General features: G+C 39.7%; 1 protein-coding gene across 1 annotated transcript in view; it reads left to right on the top strand.

Annotated features, from left to right (window-relative positions):
* Positions 1–25,297, top strand: part of Slc39a12 (solute carrier family 39 member 12) — an 89,877-nt gene that overhangs the window by 16,595 nt on the left and 47,985 nt on the right. The window contains exons 5-7 of the mRNA XM_055593807.1: positions 3,164–3,333; positions 8,359–8,533; positions 22,064–22,236. Of these exons, the coding sequence (XP_055449782.1) occupies positions 3,164–3,333; positions 8,359–8,533; positions 22,064–22,236 (518 nt within the window). The remainder of the gene's footprint in view (positions 1–3,163; positions 3,334–8,358; positions 8,534–22,063; positions 22,237–25,297) is intronic.

The following is a 25,297-nucleotide window of genomic DNA, read 5'->3' as shown; positions in this document are numbered from 1 at the left end:
CCCCCCCCCCCCCCCCCGGGGGAGGTGATCAACAAGCAGGCCAATCATATTATGTCAGAGGCAGTCCCTCTTCCCATTGCTATGTAACCCACTTGGACACTGAACTGCCATGGGCTACACCTGTGCAGGGGTTCCAGGTCATCTCCACGAATAGTCCTTGGTTGGAGTATGAGTCTCTGGGAAGTTCCCTGTGTTCAAATTATCTTGTTCTGTTGCTCTCCTTGTGGAGTTCCCGTCCCCTCCAGCTCTTACTATTACCAACTTCTTGCATAAAATTCCATTCACTCTGCCCATCAGTTGGCCATCTTGTGTCTTCTAAGCAACGTTTGTATGTGAGAGCGACTTTTGTATATTAAGTTTATAGTCTGCTCCATGAAAATTGTTTTTGCATTGGTTTTCTGAAGAGTTTCATATATATATATGAAATATATAATGTATATATATAATATATATACATATATACATATATATACATATATATGTGTATATATTATATATGTATACATATATATACACACATACATATATATGTATATATATTATATATATGTATGTATACGTATACATATATATACATATATATAATATATACATATATATGTATATATACACATATATACATATATAATATATAATATATACATATATATTATATATATATTACACGAAATGATATATATATGTATGATACATACATATATATTATTTATCATGTCCAAACAAATACAGCATTGCCTCCTTCCAATTCCTGCAATTTTGTTTGTTCTCTCATCTGCCAGCTTTGGTTAATAATTGCAATATAATGTTAAAGAGTATTATGGGCCACCTGTCATCCCGTAGTTCTGAGATTGAAAGAAAAGACAGCAGTAGTTTATCATTAAATGTATTTATATTTATAAACATATTTATAGAGTCTTTTACATTAACCCACAGTTTCATACTTTAAAAGCTCTTCATTTTCTATAATAAATTTGAACAAACTGAAAATTTTACCCAAAAGAAAATTCAGGTCATTTTTTCTAGCCTGAAGAATTTCATTCTGGGACTGACAAGATGGCTCAGTGGTAAGTAGGACTTTATGCTTTTTCAGAAGACTGGAGTTCTGTTCTTCACATCCATATCAGAAGGTTTGCAACTTGCTTGAAATTCCAGCTCCAGGGAACTTACTGGCCTTTTCTTGCTTGAAACTCCAGCTCCAGGGAACTTACTGCCCTTTTCTTGCTTGAAACTCCAGCTCCAGGGAACTTTCTGCCCTTTCCTGGCCACTATAGGCAACTGCACGCACATGCACATACTCATGCTCACTTAGACATGCATATACAGAAATAAAAACAAAACAAACCTTTCATAAAAAGCATAGAATTCCATATTCCATGTACTATATGTCTACTAGCAAAGAATTTTCTCATTTAGTATTTACCAATTCATTCTGAGGGTTTTTTCCTTTTTTGTTAGGTGTAAAATCATTGATTAACAACTGTTTCTTTCTAGTCTGTGAATGCAGCATCCTATTATTTTTTTGGCTTTCATTGTTCAGATGGGAAGTCAGCCATCATCTGTCATACATTGATGAATCACTTTAGCTATTGCTTCAAGACTTTGTTTTGAATTTTAACCAGCTTGACAATGAGGTGTCTGGACTTGGATATTTTCTTCTTTAAACTTCTTGGTGTTTGGTAAGCTTCCTGAGCATGCTAATGAAGATCTTATAACTTGAGAAGCTTTTGGATTGTTTTCAGTAGTTTTTACCTTAACATTTGCCCTCTCTTTCTGTGCTTACCAATCCATGTCAGTTGATAATAACTATTGTTTTCTAGGTCTCTGAAATTTATTCCAATTCTTTTTTATTTTCTCTATTCTTCAGGAAGGATTGTTTTTGTTACTCAATTGAAATGATCAGTGATTTTTACCTTCTGCTCTCTCACATTATCATTGAATGCTTTTTGTAATTATTTTACAGTTTTATCTCAACATTATAGAATATCTGCTGGAAACTTTATATAACTTTTATCTTTTGAAAATTGCTTTTGTGTAATCTATTACCATTTTTACTTTAATTATTTAAATATTCTTTTGTTTGGTTCATTAAGCACACTATTTGCTAACTCCCTTGAGGACTTTGGGTATGAAACCCAACACCTATGAATATTCAGAAATGTATTCATTGATTTTTGTTTTTCCTGAACATGGGTCGCATATTTCCAATAATCTGAAAAGCTCATAGTATTTTGTTGTCATTTAAAATTGATCACTTATAATAAAATTACTTAATAGTTTTATATAAATGATTATACTGTTTAGGAAAATTATATTTTGCTTAAGAGTAATGCCATATAAAATGCTTATTTTATTTAGTTGTCTTCTATATCAATTATTTTTAATAGCTGAATTAAGGTATTGAGTATCATCAGCTGCAGAATTAAAAATAAGATCTAGTGCACTTCTCTAATATTAGCCTACTTTCACTTAATTTCTTTTTTGCATATACATCTAAAAGGAAAACATTTTGATTTATTTATATACATTAAGGAAATGTAGAATCTACTGAGGATGTAGGGTGCTGTAAGGGATATATCTGAATAAGAGGGCATTTCTATTTCACATTTTAAAAATCGGATTTTAATTTTAGTTATTTTATGTATATGCATGTGTGAGTGCATGAATATGTTTATGTGTATATGTGTGTACACACAAATGTGCCACAGTTTACAAGTAAAGGTCAGAGGAAACCTTTCTAGACTTGCTTCTCTCTTTCTATCACTTGGAACCAAGGAATCAAACTGAATCATCAAGCTTGGCAACAAATGCCTTTCCCATGGAGCCATTTCCCTCTCCCCTTCATTATACATTTTTTTAACAAATAAAATACATGTCTCAATAAAATGTATGTCCACTGACACCTACTTTTATTATTTCTAGGGTATAAAAGTGTATAAAACAAGAAATACTTGTTTATCACCCAAGTTTAACCAAGGTCTTTTGAGGGAATCAGCACCCCAGTTGAAATGCAAATACTCTTTTGTTGTTGTTGTTCCGCTTGGACCATTTTCAGTAAAATCAAGTTTACCTTGTAAAAAGTTTGTATATGGCCATGGAAATTGTGACTACTCGAAATGTGGTGTGTCCAGTCTATGTGACAACAGATTTCATATGAAATTTCTAGAACTAGAGCAACTTCTGAACATACTCTCTACCAGAAGGGTCTGTGCCAAAAAGGATATCCTCCATCAACACCAAAGGAAACAAACTATGACAGTACGTGGCAGGGGAGACCTTCAGACACCTACTGCAATGGACAAAGAGTACAGCCAGCATTCTGTTTCCTGGGATCAGGTACTAACACTTTTATTTTTAATGTTATCCTTCTATTTTGCTGAAGAAAGCTGAAAGTTCTATCAGAATTATCAGACTTGTGGAGATAATTGTGGATTTTCTCAAAGTATTCTATCTCTGTGGTATGTTTATAATTTTCTTTTTCTGTAAGTGGACTTCTACACACATAGAAACAGCTCCAAAATATTTAGGGCTTCTTTTAGGTCCATACTAAATATATGAATAAGGAATTTAGGAAAGCTACACTAAGCATTTAGTATGGGCCAGTACTATCTTGACATGAAGAATGCCACATCAGGTAAAGACAGGCCTCGACCTCAAGAATCATACAGATAAGTGGAGTTAAACACAAGTAGCAATAATGATAAGCAGGAACTTTAAATTTAATGTAGAGTAGGAAGAGATTCCTTTGTACTTTGACTAACAGAAGTATTTGTGTAATAGATTGTCCTTTCAAATAGTCCTGGGGATTAAACCTGGTCTTATGTAAGCACACTCTCATTGAACTATATCCTTAGCCATTTAAAATTTCTATTTCTTTTTTTAAACATGTGTGTGCATGCATGTTTGTGTTTGCACATGTGTACCATGTATGTAGAGGCCAGAGGGGGTAGTGGAGTCTTTCTGATTTCTACCTTCTATATTGAGGCGGGGTCTTCCCCTTGAATCCAGAGCTCACCAATTCTGCTAGTCTAGCAAGCCAGCTCGATCTAGGACTCCCTTGTCTGTACTTGCAGGACACCGCGGGAATAGGCAGGCTGCCAGACCTGCTCAGGTTTTGCATGTGTTCTGGGGATCCAAACTCAGATCCTTCCATTTCCCTGATAATCATTTAACATGTTGGGCTGTCTCCCCAACCCCTAACTTTCATCTTGAGACAGAGTCTCTCTAATTTCCCAGTCTGGTCTGAATTCTCTGTCTAGCCCTGAAAAGCCTTGCATTTGCAAGGTTCCTGCCTCTGCCTCTGCAGTAGCTGGGATCAAAAGCTTTGCTGCTCTTTGTAGTGACATTCTATGGTCGTCTCAGAAGCAAATGCATTCTTCAGACACATAGTTCACTGTCTCCCAATAGTCTTGACAAGCCCATTAGAAAACAAAGTCCCCTAATCTCAAGAAACCCAGCATTGTTCAAGCTTCTATGGTAGAATCCTTTTCTGCATAGTTGATTAAAATGTTCAGAAGTTGGTGTTCCACGGTAATGGCTCACACTTCTTTTCTCTGAGTTGGGCATGGTGATATATTATCTCATTCATATGAAAGCTACTGTGTAAGGCATAGAGCTAGTAAGCGCCTAATTTTGCAGACACAGAATGTGTGCATAGCTTGGTCATCAGCATACTCTTTGTTCTTTATTATTGTTTAGGGAATGCTGTTCAAATAAGTTAATGATTTTATTTGTATCTTTACTAAGCAACCTATTGTGGAACAGTATACACACACCGCTGGTGCCTGACTATGCACATGTACATGAGTGCGCCCCCTCCCGTACCCCACACGTGCGTGCATGCACACACGTGCACACGCTTGATGTCAGAGGACAACCTGAAGGATTCGCTATTCAGTTCCCCCCTCCCATCGTGTGGGTCTCAGGAATTGAACTTAGACCTTCAGCTTTGGTGGGAAGCACCTTTACTCACTGAGCTCCTTGGTCAGCTCCACAACTGGTATTTTAAAACACAAAAGCTTTTAGATGTCCCTGACATTCCTGGAAGTTGCACTAACAGATAAAGAATGCATTCTTGTGGTGCAGCACACATTCTTGCCGTTATGTCCTTGAAAAAATAATTTTCTGGGCGATGGATGTCTCTCAGCCACAGATCACTTACTTATATGTGTGAGGCCCGGGATTCAATCACCATCACCCCTCCCCCGAAACACACATACTCACCTTAATTTCTATTACCTCTGCTATGTATAAAACATACCTATTAGACTCGACTCTTTCAAAACATGTCTATGGTATTTACCCAAAGGTGACAAGCATTTACCTCCAATTTAATTTTTTCTCATCCGCATTGAATGAAAATGGCACCTAGAGGCTCATAGGGAGTGCATTAGTAGGAAGCCTGGCCTTGTTGGAGGAATTGTGTCACTGGGGAGGGTGGGCTTTGAGGCTTCAAGCCTAGTATCACTCTTTCTGCTGTTTTTGGATCTGGCTGTAGAATGCTCAGCTACCCCGCAGCACCATTTCTCTCTGTCTGTGTGTCACTATGCTTCCCTCTATGATAATGGACTAAACCTCTGAAATTGTAAACCAGCCTCTATTAATTCCTTTATAAGAGTTGCCATGGTCATGGTGTCTCTTCATAGCGATGGAACATTGGCTAAGGCACCATTAAAAGCTACTTCAGTATCATTGTAACACAGCAGTGTTCCTCCACCAGGACAACTGCCACCTTCGCAAGACCAGATGTATTTCCTTACAAAAGGTCATCAAAGCTGTTGATCATTACTGTTGGCATTCTCACATAGAAAGAGCGTGTGGAGAGTCATTGGGTCCTCACCTGAGTCTCCAGCCATTCCTCCCTGATATTTGTATGCAATGTCGCCCTAACTGGATGTGTTCTGCAAGCTTTTGGGAAGGGGCTAGAACACATAGGTGGGACAGGTTAGGAAAGAGGGCTTCATTTACGTATGTGTGGGACAGCCATCATCCAGGCTGGGTACAGACTTACCTGGAAGTTGCTTTTGTGTCAAGCACCTTCTTGCCCAGGAGCTTCATGAATGTTCCACAAGTAATCCCAACTAGACCTGTTGGTTGGTCCCCCACAAGGACCTATAGTAGACTAGAACTTTGGTTTGTCAATAGGACTTTAGAAGGAGGGGGAAGGACATTGCTTAGTCTTTCTACCTCAGGGAGAATAATTCTCAAAACAATTTTTTAGAAAAGAATATATTTACCCTATGGAAACTCCATTTTCATATAGAACAAAGGCTCTTAACATTTAAAGATTACTGAAAGCTCACATTTTTAAAGAACATTAATAATCATGGTCTCTAATGACTATGCAAAAAAATATTTATAATTATTCTTCTGTGTCTAAACATAACAGTTTTCTTTTTGTGTGTGATTCTTGATGTGCAGCAGGTCCGAGGACCCTTTCTGTGCTACCAATAACACAGAAAGTTCTCCAAGTCTCAGCCCAGATCAGAGCATCAGTGTCACATGTCGCCAGGTGTGGGCTGGGATTCTGGCACTTGTGGTCACACTCGTGATCCCAGCACTCAGGAGGTGGGGGCACGAGGACTGAGGGCTGCCGACAAGCCTAGACTATGTAAGGAAACCTCATTTAAAAAAAATATTAGTACCTAGGATCTAGTGAATGAGAAGCGCTGAGAGTAGCTCTCTTGGCGGTATCTTTTAATAAGAATGGTTCTCAAAAACAAAGACTAGCCATGACTGCTTTGTAATACATTTGAAATTTTCCTTAGATGTCCATGCAAATGTAAGAATATATGGAATTTTTATGTGAAAAAAGAAAGGCATTCTAAGGATGATTTACCAGCTAAATTGCCATTCTCTTTTTCTTCTTTATGAAGATATTTATATTTAAAATTATACAGCTATTAATTACTCAGCATTAAAGCATTTATGTTTATGGTTTCAGGAGAAATTTAAAATAACAAGTGAAGCTGGGATCTCGGAAGCTTAGACTAACCTACCCTTCCTCTTTGAGGAGGTTTTTCTAACACTAGAAGCTCTTCCGTCTCTTGACAGCGTGTTGGAGAAAGCTGCATGACATTTGGTTCTTCTTGACCCTTTCACTAACAGTAGATTTTCAGATGAGATCCTCATTATAGAGGAGCCATATTGAAAAGCGTGTTCTTAACGTCCCTGTGCTTCCATTGGTAGTTTCAGTGCCGAGGCGATTCTCGTTTTATCAGTGACAAATGGTACAAAGAATAACGCTCTGGGTTTAAGGGTGTGTTGAAGCTTTTCAGAAAAGAAAGCTTTCATAATTCCTTGCCTCTGTGTTACTGTTGCTGCTTATCTTGCTTCTTCTTTACAGCTGGGGACCCGCTGCGGTGGTTCGAAGGACAGTGACTCCCAGGGGCTCAAATGTTCGGGTTCTTGATCCTGAGTTGGTAGAACTATTTGGGGATGATAAGGAGGTGTGGCCTTGTTGGAGGAGGTGTACCACTGGAGGTGGGCACGCGCACTCGATGTACAAGTGCACCCATACACATACATGTGTCCACACATTTGAACACAAATGCATACACATATGTATATGTATGATATATGTCTGAATATCACACATACATATGAACCTCATGAACTTTGTAAGTTGCAAATTTTTATGCATACAACCCTACTTTTTACTTTTAAAAGGTTAAAGTACCTTAGGCTGATTTTAAAGGCTTGTTGCATATATTTTAGAAGTTTTCTTTAAGTATGCCTATGTAACATGAAAAAACATAATAAAACTGTGGAGAAACTAGGCAAAGTCAGTCAAAAATAACAATTACTTTCACTTTTTTTGTAGAGAATGTTAACAGAGTCAGGTCATTCTATTATTTAATATTTATACTGGCTACCTGACATAGCATTCCCTTCTAAATTTAATCTTTCATTTCTTTTGAAAAACACGTGCCTGACTCAGGCTTGTTAAATGGGATAGTACCAAAGCTAACAATTTTGGGACTACAGGGCTCCTTGTTAGCATATGAAGTCCCAGATTTGTGCATACAAAGCTTCCTCCATTGAAAAACTGGGGCAAACAAAACCATAAAAACTTCTGAGGAGTCACTAGAATCCCGAATGGCACATTGTAAATGAGTTTCTCTTTGCCAGGAAAAGATACCTGCCGGACGATGAAATTATTCTCAGAATAAAAGAGAGGTATACAGACTTTTCAATAAGCCTTGAAAGATAGGAAAGGGTTAATGATGCCAAGGTAGTAGGAACTCACAATGAGGTAGCCATGAACCTGTGGCAGGCCTGTGCAGTTCTGACTTCCTGAGCGAGCGGCTGTTGTATATGAGTGAAGGCTGAGTTTTACAACTCCCTGTTTTCTTCATACAGGCTTGCTTCTCCGCTAGGCAGTTGGCGGAGATATTTCTACAGAACCATAGTACTCCGTTCATTTCTAAGGAGGACTTTAAGCAGCTGAGCCCAGGGATCATCCAGCAACTACTCAGCTGCTCTTGCCAAATGCCCAAGGACCAGCAAGCAAAACCCCTACCCACCACTCTGGAGAGTAAGCCTGAGCCCCTCACCCCGGTACACCGTGCATGTAACGGTAGGAAATGTAGAATACTTTCTGCGTCGCAGGAACTGTCCTGAGCATTGTACCTCTGCCACCTTATTCCAGCCTCCATATAGTGGGGAGGGACACTTGCTGTCATCCCCACTGTAGAGATGAAGCAGACATGGATATGTTAAGCCACAGGCTAAAAGTTACAGGCTTGTTAACATGATGACGTTGGAAGTCAAGCCCAAGCAGGCCAGTCCCACAGTCCGTGTGTCTGTTTGTTCTGATGCTTTTCAGTGAATTGTTGCTGTTACTTTTGAGACAAAGTTTTGCTTTATTTTCCATGTGGCCTTGAACTTGTGACCCTCCTGCTTTGTTCTCCCCAATGCTAAGATCATGGAGATGTGTCAGTATATGAAATGATTTTCAAAGAATATTTAATATTTCATATATAATTTATGTAAATTGATTCTGTCTTTCATATCTGACTAAACCATGAAGCAACTTAAAGTTCTGTGATTAAGGCTTCTGAAGAAGAATCAATAAGTAAAGTGCTTCCTAGGCAAACATGGGGACCTGGATTGGATGCTAGCAACCAGGCAAAAATACTGAGTGTACTGGCATGTGCCTGTAATCTCAATTCTGGGGAAGCAGAGGCAGGAGAAGCCTATGGGCTTGCAATCTAGGCAGACTGATGCATTCTAGGTTTAGTGAGACACCCTGCTTAAACAAATAACAGAGCAATTGAGGAAGGCACTCTGTCTAGATCCCAGCTTTCACATTCTTGAATGGGTGCGTGCGCGCATGCGCACGCACGCACGCACACACACACACACACACACACACACAGAAGTGAGAAGTGACAGACACACAGAGTTGAGAGGTGACATGGTAAATAAAGAAAACATTGATCTTGAGATCAGAAATGTCATTGTCAGGCACTGTGTGATCTTGAGAAATTTCTACTTCTAGTTCTTGGAGCTGGCTCTTTTCAATTCAGTGTGAAATGGGTGATACTGTAGAGGGTTTTCAGTGATCTGCACATCCTGCACCATGAAACATAAGGAAATATTGGGGTAAATGAAGGTACATGGGCTGGTCTGTGTCAGAGGTGCCCGGTCCAGGGAGATGATTACCTTCCAGGAATAGATGGTGGGTCCAGAAAGTGAAGGGATCAACCACTACACTCTCCCAGAGCCCACTGAGGTACTGTAGTAGACAAACTTTCTCATTGATTTTATAGGGAATCTATTAGTTTCAGATTTGATATAGAGTACAAAATGTATGTAGTACACAGATGCTCTATATACTTATGGCCCCTGTCTCCTCAAAATGGTGCCTGAAAATAACCTGATGTAGTAAAAAATATACGACCTAAAGCTGGTAGCCATGTTATGATATATATGAACATATATATTTTGAACTGTATACTTGCTCTGTGTGGTCGACTGTAATGCCTGCCATTTAGAAGTTGAATTATCTATCCACTAATCTCTAAGTTACAGTTGTTTTCGTGAGTAGTAAGTAGCTCATTTGAAGGTTTAATGTGAACAAAAGCATGTTATGTCTAAATACCTAAAACCCCATAGCTATAATGAGGAAAAACTTCATTAAAGTAAGGAGCTCAGAAACTCAACATGTGGATGGGCACGTTCATATGCTCACCACCTGGCGTGGACTTTAGAAGCTCCAAAGTTATGAAACATCCATTTTTCTTTGTATCACTTTGTAGCTGTCACAGATGTGAGACACTCTAAGACTCTCACTTGTCACATGAATTTTTGAGACTTTATGGTTTCTTGTAGGTACTACTAAAAAATACTAACAACCCCCAGTTGCCTGTGTTGAAATTCTAATAACTTTATGTATTTAGGTGAGAGCAATGGCAGTCATAAATCTTGCTGGAAATAAACCTAGCTGGAAATGGATGGGCTATGAAAATCTTCAAAGATGTTTTAATAACATGGGAGTCCTTGTGTTCTTAATAAACTGGAATGAAATAAAACAGCTGTGTAGGTATATGAGCATCCCAGCCATCCTTAAAGTTGTTAAAATTAATTGTTGTAAAATATGCACATCATAAAATTTATCTTCACTCTTCCCTTTAGATACAGAGGAGGGAAGCCTGGGCCCTGTAAATTCTAAGCACACACTGTACCACTGGCCTGTGCTCTCCACTCCTTAATTATTTTTGTTTGTATAGTTCAGTGGTGCTCAGTATATTCACAAAGCTATGAAACAGCTAACTTTTCATATTTCCAAACTGACAAGACCAGCTCTGCATTGTCCCCTAGACCACTAAAAAGAGGCTCCAAGTGAAGAGGTGGCAGGGGAGGTGAGAAGATTGAGAACTGACAGTTTTTTGCCTCTTCTTGCTACACTGCCAACTCCCCTTTCCCTCGTAAAGCGAGAACTGAGAATCAACAAAGCTCTCTGCATCCCTTCTATCAGTAATATGATCTGATGTGGAGGGTGAACCTTCCAGAAAAGTGTAAGTATGGCAGGAGACGGACATTACTTACTTAAAAATGATACTTATTATTTGTTCTTTAGCATTTTCACACATGTGTACAATGTATCTTGATTATAGCTGCCTCTACTTGTCCTTTTCCATTACTCTGAGTCCTCTAACACATCCACTAACTTTCAGTTTTCTTCTTTAAGAACAACAACAACAACAAAAACAGGGAATCTAATTAGTGTCCTCCACATGCTAATGAGTGTGGAGTTATCCAGCTGAACTTGGGAAACCAACTAGCCCTGATATTGGTTGTCGCTACTGGTAGTTGATGGGTGCTGGCTGCGGGGGCGGGGGGGGCAGTCATTTTTCTTCAGGGCTGGTTGGTTAATTCCAAAGATGAGAGGAGAAAGACAACTGACCGGAATCATCATGGCAAATCATTTAAATTAAGCAATTAATTTAAGCATGCTTTTTACAAAATTCATGTACGCGGGCTGCCTCCACCTAGGTGGGTGTTAGATAGGTCAGCAGTGGATGTGAGGAAGACAAGGTTTTTATTGCTCAAGGTTTTGGGATTTCTAAATGGGGAATTTAGTGGGAAAAATAGGCAGGGTTACAGGAACAGCACATAAGTATAACAAATTGTTCACAATGGCTTTCTGAAAGAAAGACATGATTGCAGGGTGGTCATAACGACAGGTAGTTGTAACAAGGTAGCCATAACTACCATTTTGAAACAAAGGAAGTATTGCAAGATGGTTATTAACTTTTTAAAACAAAGACATGATTGTAATTTCTGGAACAGGTACCATAGAACCATTTGTAGTTAAGATTACAGATGGGGCATATCAATTGTTGAGAAACAGAAGTTTTATCATAAATGGGAATGAACCTAGTTTGTCCTAACTATGAGATGGCTTTTAAGCCCAAGTTGGAGGCAGACTGGTTCTTCAATCACCCCCACATCTCTGCAAGTGGGACCATCCATGCTAAGTGGAGAATGGAACTTGGGACTGTACCATCTTTGTGGGCACTGGGTCAAGAAACCTCCTTACCTTCCACAAGTGACCTTGTGGTTTATTTTTCTTGACATTTAAACATAGGAGAACTAGTGACTTTTTATCTTTACAATAAGAATGAATTCTACTGGCTGATGAACAGAGCTCATTGCTAAGGCCTAGCGGAATGACCTGTGAGCAAGAATATATTGTTGTGGTGGAAGATGCAAAGTTCTTCGGGCCTCTTCTCGAGGGATGTGTTCTAGTCACTGCACGATTAGGACCTAAACAGTACTCAGGAAATTCAGGTAGAGGCTGGCTCCTCATGGAAAGGCAAACAATCATCAGGTTGATTGACCACTTTCCACTCTGGCATTCCAGATGGTTTAGAAACAATTCTTATGTGACTGACAATCTTGGTTTCTCCAACGCTTATTCTACTTTGTGCTTTTTACACAAATACAAATAATTAAAAATAATAAAAATAAAATCTTAAAAGTTATTACTGGATTTAAGCATTAGAATGGCTGGAGTGTTCATTTCTTCCTTGGTTTTCTGTAGTGAGAGTTTTAGATTCTTTAAAAACCTAGTTATGGCACTCAGGGAGGCAGAGGCAGGTGGAGCTCTCTGTGAGTTCAAGGCCAGCCTGGTTTGCAAAGTGAGTCCAGGACAGCCAAGTCTACACAGAGAAACCTTGTCTTGAAAAACCACAAAACAAAACAAAAACAAAAACCTAGTTATGTTATGTGAATATGTTTTTGTTTTAATCTCAAGCGTGGGATAAGAGGCTGCTTCAGAGAAGGTACTTATGGTTTGCCTTGTGCACTAGCAGAAGTGTGATCTTTGCTAGCTGAAAATAGTTTAATTCTGAGGACTCTGGAGAGGATATAAATTGGAGAGCCCTGAGAGGGCCTGTGCTGACTGGGTTACTGTTCACCCCTGCTGCTGCCCCACACACATACACTCCTACTTCTTTCTGCTGCTTCATTTGCTGTTGTGTTTGTTATTGCTGGATTGCTAGTTTGCTGGTTTACTGGTTTGCTGGACTTCTGGATATTATGACAATTGAAGACTTGCCTTGCCCCAAGGAAACCAGTATCCCTAATCAGCACGAAGTAGCCTATAGAGGTCTACTCCCTTTCCCCTCTAACATTCTTTTTCTAATACCTAGTATTAGGGGGTTGGAAGGAATTAGGGTGGAATAAGGATTTGAAGGAAGGTAGAGATATAAGAATCTAATAAATTAGATTAAAAAATACTGATCATCCAGATTAGACCCCTTATATTCCCCTGCCTGTGAGTCCAACTGGGAGAGGAGAGCTGCTGGCTTTTCCCTGAGTTCCAGCCTCTGGCCCACAGATCTACCCACCTTCCCAAGAAAGCCTACCATAGCCCAGGAACATGTAGCCTCGAGCCCACAGCTCTACTTGCCTTACCTAGGAGGGCTGCCAGACACCAGAAACTTCCAGCATCAGCCCAAAGCACTATCTGCCTTCCTGAGGAGTCCTAGCCAACAGCTAGCCAACACCAAGGACAACCAGATGGCTGAAGGCCAGCATAGAAACACAGTCAACAAGCGCCAGTGCAATATGGCAGCACTAGAACACAGTTATCCTACAAGAGCAAGCCCTGGCTATCCTAACACAGCTGAAACATAAGAAAACAAGCTTAATTCTATTCTTATGAAGATGATAAAGGACTTCAAAAAGGAAACAAATAAATTCCTTATAAAAACAGGCAAATACAATCAAACAGAACGAGGCCTTTAAAGAGGAAATTAATAAATCACTTAAAGTAATACAGGAAAATACAATCAAATTGGTGAAGGAAATGAATGACATGGTCCAAGACCTGAAACTGGAAATAGAAACAATAAAGAAACACAAACTGAGGGAATCCTGTAGATACAAAACTTAAGGAAGAGAACAGGAACTACAGATGTGCTCATCACCAACAAAATACAAGACATGGAGGAGAGAATCTCAGGTGTAGAAGATAAAATTGAAAAAAAAAATCAATACATACGTCAAAGAAAATATTAAATCTAAAAACTTCCTAGCACAAAGCATTGAAGAAATCAGGGACACTATGAAAAGACAAAACATAAGAATAATAAGAATAGAAGAAAGCGAAGATTCCCAGTTCCAAGGATCAGATAATATTTTCAGCGAAATCATGGAAGAAAGTGTCCCCAACCTAAAGAGATACCTATAGACATACAAGAAACTTACCAAAGAGCAAATAGATTGGACCAGAAAGCAAAATCCTCCTGTCACACAATAATCAAAATATTAAATGTACAGAACAAAGAAAGAATATTAAAAGCTGCATGGGGGAAATGGCCAAATAACATAAAAGGCAGACCTACCAGCATTACACCTGACTCCTCACAGAGACTCTAAAAGCCTAAGGGCCTGGGAAGATGTCTTGCAGACCCGAAGAGACCACAGATAACAGCCCAGACTACTATATCCCGCAAAATTTTCAATTACCATAGGTAGAGAAAACAAGGTATTCCATGACAAAACCAAATTTAAACAATATTTATGCACAAATCCAGCCCTACAGAGATACTAGAAGGAAAACTCCAACTGAAGTAGGTTAACTACACCCAAGAAATCAGAGGAAATAAGTAACTCTACTGCAGCAAAACCAAAAGAAGTGTGTACACACTCTCTCTCACACATACAAACACACACACACATATCACCAACATTAAAATAACAGGAACTAACAATAATTGGTCATTAATATCTCTCAACGTTAATGGACTCAATTTGCCAATTGAAAAACACAGGCTAACAGAATGAATGCAAAAACAGGATCCATCATTTTGCTGCATACAAGAAACACACCTCGGCAATGATAGACATTACCTCAAAGTAATGTGGTGGAAAAAAAAATTTCCAAGAAAACAGACCCAAGAAACAAGCTGGAGTAGCCATTCTAGTATCTAATAAAAAAGGCTTTCAACCAAAATTAGTCAAATAAGATGAAAAGGATACTTCATACTCAAGAAAGGAAAACTCCACCAAGAGAACATCTCAATTCTGAACATCTGTGCCTTAAGTACAAAGCCACCCACATTTGTGGGGAAAAAAATTACTGAAGCTTAAAACACATGTTGAATTACACACATTAATAGGCAGAGACAATGGACAGGTCATCCAGACAGAAACTAAACAAAGAAATAATGAAACTAACAGATGTCATGAATTAAATGGACCTAACAGATATTTACAGAACTTTTCATTTAAACCCCAAAATATATACTTCTTCTCAGCCCCTCACAGAACCTTATTCAAAATAGACCATGTTGTAGGTCACAAAGCAAGCCTCAACCAATACAAGAAAATGAAATAACCCCTTGTATTTTGTCAGATCATCGTGGAATAAAGCTGGCCTTCAATAACAACAGAAACAACAGAAAGCCTACGTACTCACAGAAATTGAACAACTCTACTCAATGACCATTGGGTCAAGGAAGAAATAAAAAAAGAAATTAAAGGTTTCCTAGAATTCAATGAAAGTGAAGGCACAACATATCCAAACTTATGTGACACAATGAAAGCAGTGCTAAGAGAAAAGTTTATAACACTAAGTGCCTTCATAAAGAAATTGGAGAGATTTCATACTAGAAATTTAACAGCATACCTGAAAGTTCTAGAACCAAAAGAACCAAATACACCAAAGAAGAGTAGATGGAAGGAGGTAATCAGACTCAGGGCTGAAATCAACAAATTAAAAACAAAGAGAAAAATACAAAGAATCAGTGAAACCAAGATGTGGTTTTTTTTTTTAATCAGTTAATTAGTTTAACTAATTAAAAACCAGAGAGACAGTATCCAAATTAACAAAATCAGAAATGAAAAGGGAGACAGAACAGACACTAGGAAATCCTAAGAATGATTAGGTCTTACTTCAAAAGCCTGTACTCTTCAAAATAAAAAATCTATATGAAATGGACACCTTTTTTTTGATAGATTCCACTTACTAAAGTTAAATCAAGATGGGGTAAGCAATTTAAATAGTCCTATGTCCCCTAAAGAAAATAGAAGTAATCATTAAATTCTCCCAACCAAAAAATAAAACCAAAACCAAACAAAACCCAGGGCTAGATAGTTTCAGCACGGGATTCTACCAGGCTTTCAAAGAAGAGCTAATAACAATACTCCTCAAAAAATATTTTTTTCCACAAAATAGAAACTGAAGGAACATTGTCAAACTAATTCTATGAGGCCACAGTTACCCTGATAACTAAACCACACAAAAAAGCTCAACAAAAAAAAAAAAAAAAAGAATTTCAAACCAGTCTCCCTTATGAATATTGATTCAAAAATACTCAATAAAATACTCACAAACCAAATCCAAGAGCATAATTAAAAACACCATCCACCAAGATCAAGTAGGCTTCATTTCAGGGATGCAAGGGTGGTTAAACATAAAAAACAAATCTGTCAATGTAATCCAACGTGTAAACAAACTGAAAGGAAAAAAAAAAACACCTAATCATCACATTAGATGCTGAAATAGCTTTTGATAAAACCCAACACTCCTTCATTTTTAAAGTCTTGGAGAGATATAAGTCACATACCTAAACACAATAAAGACAATGTACATCACATTAAATGGAGAGAAGCTTAAAGCTTAAATTTCACTAAATCAGGGAAAAAACAAGGCTGCCAACTCTCCGTATCTCTTCCACATAGTACTTGAAATCCTAGCTAGAACAATAAGACAACTAAAGGAGATCAAGAGAATACAAACTGGAGAGCAAGACACCAGAGTATCACCACTGGCAGATGATATGATAGTATATGTAAGTGACCACGAAAATTCTAATAGTGAACTTCTACAGTTGATAAACACCTTCAGCAAAGTATTTGGTTACAAAATTAACTCAAGTATCTTTAACAAATGGTGCTGGTCTAACTGGATGTCTGCATGTAGAAGAATGAAAATAGATCTGTATTCATCACCCTGCCCAAAACTCAAATCCAAGTTGATCAAAGACCTCAACATAAAGTCATACATACTAAATCTAATAGAAGAGAAAGTGAGGCATAGCTTTGAACTCATTGGCACAGGAAACAACTTCCTGAACACAACACCAACAGCTCAGGCTCTAAGATCATCAGTTAATAAATGGGATCTCATAAAACTGAAAAGCTTCTGTAAGGCAAAGGACACTGTCAATAAGACAAAATGGCAGCCTACACAATGGGAAAACATCTTCACCAACCCAGAATCTGACAGAGAGCTAATATCCAAAATATATAAAGCAATCTACAGATTCAATGCAATTCCCATCAAATTACCAACACAACTCTTTACAGACCTTGAAAGAAAAATTCTCAGCTTCATACTAAATAACAAGAAACCCAGAATTGCCAAAACAATCCTCTACAATAAAAGATTTTCTGGAGTATCTCCATCTCTGATCTCAAGCTGTACTATAGAGCAACAGTAATAAAAACTGCATGGTACTGACATAGAAACAGAATGGTGAATCAATGGAATTGAATAGAAGACCCAGAAATAAACCCACACACTTATGGACACCTGATTTTTGACAAAGATGCCAAAACCATACAATGGAAAAAAAGCATCTTCAACAAATGGTGCTGGTCTAACTGGATATCTACATGTAGAAAAATGCAAATAGATCCATACTTATCACCCTGCTCAAAACTAAAATTGAAGTGGATCAAAGATCTCAACATTAAATCAGACACTCTAAACTTGTTAGAAGAAAAAGTGGAGAAGAGTCTTGGGCCCATTGGTACAGGAGACAACTTCCTGAACAGAACACCAACAGCACAGGCTCTAAGAGCAACAATCAATAAATGGGACCTCATGAAACTGAAAAGCTTCTGTAAAGCAAAGGACGTTGTCATCAAAATGACAGCCTATGACTTGGAAAAGGATCTTCACCAACCCTATATCTGACAGAGGGCTAATATCCAGAATATATAAAGAACTTAAAAAGTTAAAAAGCAATAAATCCAGTAATTAAATTAAAAAATGAGGTACAGAACTAAACAGAGAATTCTCAATAGAGGAATATCGAATGGCAGAGAAACACCTAAAGAAATGCTCAACATTCTTAGTTATCAGGGTAATGCAAATCAAAACAACCCTGAGGTTTCACCTTACACCTATTAGAATGTCTAAGATAAAAAACTCAAGTGACAACACATGCTGGAGAGGTTGTGGAGAAAGGGGAACCCTGCTCTATTGCTGGTGGAAATGTAAACTTGTACAACCACTTTGGAAATCAATCTGGTGCTTTCTCAGACAATTAGGAATAGTGCTACCTCAAGATCCAGCTATAGCACTCCCAGGCATATATCCAAAATATGCTCAAGTATGTTTGCTCAACAAGGACGTTTGCTCAACCATGTTTTTAGCAGCTTTATTCATCATAGCCAGAACCTAGAAACAACCCAGATGTCCCTCAGTATAGGAATGGATACAGACATTGTGGTACATTTACACAATGGAATACTACTCAGCAATTAAAAACAAGGAAATCATGAAATTTGCAGGCAAATGGTGGTATCTAGAAAAGATCATCCTGAGCAAGGTATCCCAGAAGCAGAAAGATGCATATGGTATATACTCCTTTATAAGTCGACATTGGACATATAATATAGGATAATCATACTAAAATCTTTACACCTAAAGAAGCCAAGAAAGACCCTAGATAAGATGTTCAATCTTCATTCTGAAAGGCAAATGGATAGGCATCGGAAGAAGATAAAAACAAGGGACAAGACAGGAGCCTACCACAGAGGGCCTCTGAAAGACTCTACCCAGCAGGGTATTAAAGCAGATGCTGAGACTCATAACCAAACTTTGGGCAGAGTACAGGGAAACTTATGAAAGAAGGGAGAGATAGAAAGACCTGGAAGGGTCTGGAGTTCCACAAGGAGAACAACAGAACCTGGGCCCAGGTGTCTTTTCTGAGACTGATACTCCAACCAAGAACCATTCATGGAGATAACCTAGAACCCCTGCACAGATGTAGCCCATGGCAGCTCAGTCTCCAAGTGGGTTCCCTAGTAATGGGAACAGGGGCTGACTCTAACATGAACTCAGTGGCTGGCTCTTTGATTACCTTCCCCTAGGGAGGTAGCGGCCTTACCAGGCCACAGAGGAAGCTTATGAAAGACAGTCCTGATGAGACCTGATAGGCTAGGGTCAGATGGAAGGGGAGGATGTCCTCCCTTATCAGTGGACTGGGGAAAGGGCATGGGAGAAGATGAGGGAGGCATGAAGGGCAAGATTGGGAGAAGATGAAGGTGGAACTACAGCTGGGATACAAAATGACTAAATTGTAATAAATAAAAAATTATATTAAAAAAGGAAAAAAATTAAAAACCTCAAGAAAGTAAATACTAACAAACTAAATAACTTGATTGAAAAATTGGGTACTAAGCTAAATAGAGAATACTCAACAGAGGAATCTCTAATGGCTGAAAATCACTTAAAGAAATCTTGGAAGTTCTTACTCATCATGGAAATGCAAGTTAAAACAATTCTGAGTTTCCATCTTACACCCTTCAGAATGGCTATGATAAAAAAACTCAAGTGACAGCACATGCTGGGAGGTAGTGGATAAGGGGGATCCCTCCTCCATTTCTGGTAGGAGTGCAAACTTATATAATCTTCTTGGAAATCAATCTTATGCTTTCTTAGAAAAGCACAAGGCCCAATATATATATATATCCTGGACATATACCCAAAAGATGCTCCACCACATCACAAAGAAATTTCCCAACTATGCATAGCAGCTTTATTCAGAATAGCCAGAAACTGGAAACAACCTAAATCTCCTTCAACCGAAGAATGGATAAAGAAAATGTGGGGCATTTACACAATAGGATACTACTCAGCTATTAAAAACAAGGACACCGTTAAATTTGCAGGCAAGTGGATGGAACTAGGAGAGATCACCCTGAGTGAGGTAACACAGACTCAGAGAGACACACAAGGTAGAAACTCACTTATAAGTGGCTATTAGCCATGAAGCACAGAACAATCATGCTATAATCCACAGACCCAAAGAAGCTAAGTAACAATTAAGGCCCAAGAGGGAGGATGCTTGAATATCACTCAGAAGGAGAAATAAAATAGGCATTGGAGGTGGATGAAGGGAGGAAACTGGGGAGAAAAGGGGATGGGGAGGAAAGCATGGTGGAGATGAGTAGTAAAGAGATGGAGGAGGGGTGAAAGAATGGAAATCAGAGGTGGGGGCGTCTCTGGAAGGTGCTAGGGACTTGGGATAGGGGAGAGCCCAGGAAGTCTATGGGGCTCACCCAGGCTGAGACTCCTAGCAGTGGGGGATACAAAGCCTGAAGTGGCCACTTCCTGTAGCCAGGCAGGACTTCCAGTGGAGGAATAATGAGACCAGTCCACACACAAAACCTTCAACCCAAAATTTGTCCTGCCTGATAGACATGTAGGACAAAGATGGATCAAAGATTGAGGGACTGGCCCTACTTGAGACTCATCCCATGGGAGAGAACCAATCCCCGACACTATTAATATTATTCCACTCTGCTGATAGACAGGAGCCCAGTGTAACTCCTCTGACAGGCTCCACCCAGCAGCTGATGGAAACAGATGCAGAGACCCACAGCCAAACATTAGACAGTGCTTGAGGAGTCCTGTGAAAGAGTTGGGGGAATAACTGAAGGAGACAGAGGCTCTCCAAGAGCTCCACAAGAAGACTACAGAGTCAACTCACCTGGGATGTTGGGGCTCACAGAGACTGTGAGCACGTGAACCAACAACCAAAGAGCATGCACGGACTGGTCTTAAGCCTCCTGCACATAAGTAGAAGAGTCTCAGTTTGGTCTTCATGTGGATCTCCCAACAACTGGAGCTCGCCTTCTCTGACTCTGATGCTGCCTTTGGATCCCGTTCCCCTAACTAGGCTGCCTTGTCAGTGGGAGAGCGTGCACTTAATTCTGCAGTGACTTAATGTGCCATGGAGGGTTGGTACACAGGCCCCCTCTTCTCTGAGAAGGAAAGGGAAGAAGAAGGGGAAGGGGTGTGTGAGGGGTGGACTGAAAGGAGGGAGGGGCTGTGATCAGGATTAAAGTGAATTAATAAATAAAGTAATGGGGAAAATACTTGGACAGTTTTTCACACACATATATTAATTTTAAAAGAATCTTAAACTCTTATTGTATGAGCTGATTTTTTTACTTGCTGTGAGAAAATTCCCAAGAAACGCAACTTAAAGAAGGAGGATGTGCTTTGACTCACTGTCCAGGAAACAGCTCACCATGGTGGAAGGTGAGGTGTGGGCTCACTGTACAGACGAAGTCAGAAAGCGGCAGCTCAGCTCGTTTCAGGCCTTAGGATGGTGCTGTCTATAATGGAAGTAGCTCTTGCCACCGTGAGGAACCTCAGCCAGACTATCACTCAGAGGTTTGTCTTCTAGGTGATTCAAGATTCTGTAGGCTGATAATTAATCCAAACCACCACAGCTACTTTGCTGATTATTAAAACAATATTTTGCTTGCTACAGTCATTTTTAAATAAAGCAAAGGGTAGCTTCAAAGCCTCAGGTAGGCAAAAACTTTCTTTTAGTCTTTGATGTAACAAAATAATCTGGGTGGCTTATAAAGAACAGAAATTTGTCTCTCACAGTTCCGAGGGCCTAAAAGCCCAAGACGAATATATTGATAGATTGTATGTTTGATGGTGGTGATGATGGGGTCTACTGGTTCATACAATGCAACCAGCTCACTGTCTCTCCCTGCTGGACCTTTTTATAAGGCACTTAACCTCATTCACTGGGACAGAGCCTTCATGACCTCATGACCTCCCAAAGTCTTCACCTTCAAACTGTCATTTTGGGGCTGGGCTCTGGGGAGAAGGGGTGCTGAACACTTAGACTAGAGCAAGACCACAGCAGTCCACTTTATCCCATACAAAACTTACAAAACCATTGTGTGTCCCCATGAATTATCACCATAGGCGAGTGGATTTGGAATGTCTACCAGCTGAGGCGTGTGAGGAGAGCAACGCACACTGACAGTCTTTGTCATCTCCTTTGGCTAGAATACAGCTACAGCACGGTGGCTGTGACACTCCTGACACTGGGCTCCATGCTCGGGACGGCGCTGGTCCTTTTCCACAGCTGTGAGGAGAACTACAATCTTATTTTACAGCTGTTCGTGGGCTTGGCTGTGGGGACACTCTCTGGGGATGCCCTGCTGCACCTCATCCCTCAGGTAACCTTGTCCTTTTCATTACAGAAGGGCTGTGTCTGGTTTTTCTTCCGTTCAACAACTTGAGATATTTATGCGACAATTTTGGTGTGGGCTTCAGCAAATACGTAGAGTGGTTGGTGTTTCCATTGCAAAGATTTCCACCTGCTCTGAGAGAAATAACCAGACATTGGGTGCATCCCTGTTATCAGGAGACAAATGCCACAGGGCGTGCACGCGTGCACGTGCGTGTGCACGCACACACAAACACACACACGCTTCTGTGAGAGTGGTGCTGGCTTTCTCAGCTGCTTCCCTCCACCTTCATGCATCACATCCATTTCTCTCTCTGCTCTTGTGTCCTGCCCGAAAGTTTGTCTCTTCTCAGGTTGCTTGCCAATTGGATTTTCGCTTAGTTTCTGCCAATGGGAATCACCAAGAGAAACTCAGGACAGAAGGAAGAGGGGCACTAGCATTTATTTCTTCTAGCTGGCTTCTGATTTTGTCTCTGGCATCTGCTCCAAAACTAGCTGATTACTGTCAGGCTGTATCTGGAGGCCCTCTCAACAGCATCACCTCTGTTGAAATTTCAGCAGTATTATTTCCTACCTTTGCTCCTATAGAGCTAAGGTGGAAATAGGTTCTTGGATTGCCAATCCTTGAGTGCCTTGTCTCATGACCCTGAAGGAGTCTCTGGCATAGTGTCATCATTAGCATCTTAGTATTTGAACCCTCTGAAGAGACTTCTCTCCCTTACCTTCTTAATGGTATTCGTATTTCTTTCTTTTGTGTGTGTGTGTGTGTGTGTGTGTGTGTGCGTGTGCATGCGTGTGCAGGCACCTTTATATGTGAGTATGCATGAATGTGTTTGAGCATGAGCATAGACACTGAATCAATACCAGTGTCTTTGTTAGTCACCCCTCACCTCACTTGAGGCAGGGCTTCTCACCAGACTAGCCTTGTTACACTGGGTAGCAACTGAGTTCCAGAAATCTACCTGTTTTAGCCTCCCAGTCCTGGGATTACAGAGACATGCTGTGGCATCTAGCTTTTCCTGTGAGTGCTAGGGATCTGAAGTCAGTTCCTTGTTTTTCTGAGGCGAATACTTTACTAACAGTCCCTGGGTTTCTTTCCTTAAAGTGTCAGAAACACCAGGAAGGTGGCCTTTCCTGTTCTCTTTTGTTCAAGTCTTCTGAGGCTTTAAAAATTTTTTTTATTAAAATTTATTCACTTTGTATCCCAGCATTAGCCCTCTCCTTCATCTGCTCCCAATCCCACCCTCCCTCCCTCTTCTCCTCCCATGCTCCTCTCCAAGTCCACTGCTAGGGAAGGTCCTCCTCCCCTTCCATCTGACCCTAGCCTACCAGGACTGGCTGCATTGTCTTCATTTGTGTCCTGGTAAGGCTGCTCCCCTTCAGAGGGAGGTTATCAGAGCCAGCCACTGAGTTCATGTCAGAGACAGTCCTGTTCCCATTACTAGGGAACCCACTTGGAGACTGAGCTGCCATGGGCTACATCTGTGCAGGGGTTCTAGGTTATCTCCATGAATGGTTCTTGGTTGGAGTATCAGTCTCAGAAAAGACCCCTGTGCCCAGATTTTTATTTATCAGAAGTAAAAGGACGAAGACTTGAGATGGTAAAAGAGGTGAGGCAGAAGGCACTGCAAAAGACGTCTATTTACTCTTAATAGGAATGGTAGCAGCAACCAACAATCATGCCTCATATGAAGTACGAAATGGAAAAGATTTCCAGAAGCCTCTGGCAATTTCCTCAGGGTTCACTCAAGAATTAATCGATATTAACAAAACAAGACAAAACAAAACAAAGCAAAACAAAACTGGAAAGTGATCATTGGAGAAATTAAACAAGCTTCTATTGGTTTTAAGTTCCTTCATAATCTAATTCTCTGGAAATATTTCAAGACTCGAGGCAATGGCCACAGCCTTTTTCTAGGTCACTTCAGCAGACACAGAGTTGTTTGTCGCCTGGGATCCTGGGAAAGAGCAGGAGGCTGCCTGGGTTTTCCTCCAAGGAATAGTGCACAGCTGGGGATCAAGCCTGGACTTAGGAAATGCTGGGTGCTTAGGAAATGCTGCAGAGCTGAGTGAAAAGCTTAGTTTGTGTCTGTGACATTTCGAAGGCAGGGTTTTGGCTTGAGAAAAGAGATGAGGATGAGCTATTGGAAAGAGGAAGAAGGATTTAGTGTAAAGCATGATGGAGAGCTATAAAATTCATAGCTACAAAATTCAAGTGCGATCTGCGTTTTCAAAGATCTGTGCAGAAGAAAGAAAAAACTGCTTGATTTATTTTCCAATTCCTAAATGTATTCAATGTAAAGATCTATTTCTTAGCCCGAGAGTGTGAATTGTTCTTTTATTTAATTGCATGATATTATAATGCCTCCAATTTTCCAAAATACTGACCATTATGAGGATGAGGTAGTGTACATTAGGTGTCACATTCTGGTTTTAGTTTTAAGTGCATGTTTGCTTACACATGTACACATGGTGTCCACAGGGTGGTGGCTCTAAGACTCCTGAAAATATGAAAGCCCACACATGCTCAAGTCCCTTTGTAAAAAACTGTGTAGAACTTGCATACATCATAGGTATAGCTTGTTACTTTAAATCGTATTTAGATCACTCACGTATGTGGTCTAATGTGAAATAAAATGCAATAATATATTATTCAGAGAATAATAACAAGAATGGCATGAGTTGAAATGTAGTTATTTTTCTGAATATTTTCATTCTTTATTTGGCAGATATATATACCAAGACTATATTATATACATGTAAATTATATATATGCATATATAATCTCCATAGTCTTTATTTCGAACTCAGAGACATCCTAGTTCTACACACCACTGAGCCATTTCACAAACTGCTAGTTTTTGGGAAAGGACGTACCAGGTGATGATTATTTATGAGCAATGATAAAATCAGCCAGCGGCTGAGTGAGTGGGATGTGTGAGTTATCTGGAGGGAAGTGGACAACATCCTTCAGCAAACTGCTAGCACTCCTGGTCACACACGCACACACACACACACACACACACACACACACACACACACACACACAC

Source organism: Psammomys obesus, unplaced genomic scaffold, assembly GCF_907164565.1.
Source record: "Psammomys obesus unplaced genomic scaffold, mPsaObe1.curated_primary_1811, whole genome shotgun sequence".
NCBI lineage: Eukaryota > Metazoa > Chordata > Mammalia > Rodentia > Muridae > Psammomys > Psammomys obesus.
This window is presented reverse-complemented; position numbering and strand designations above follow the sequence as displayed.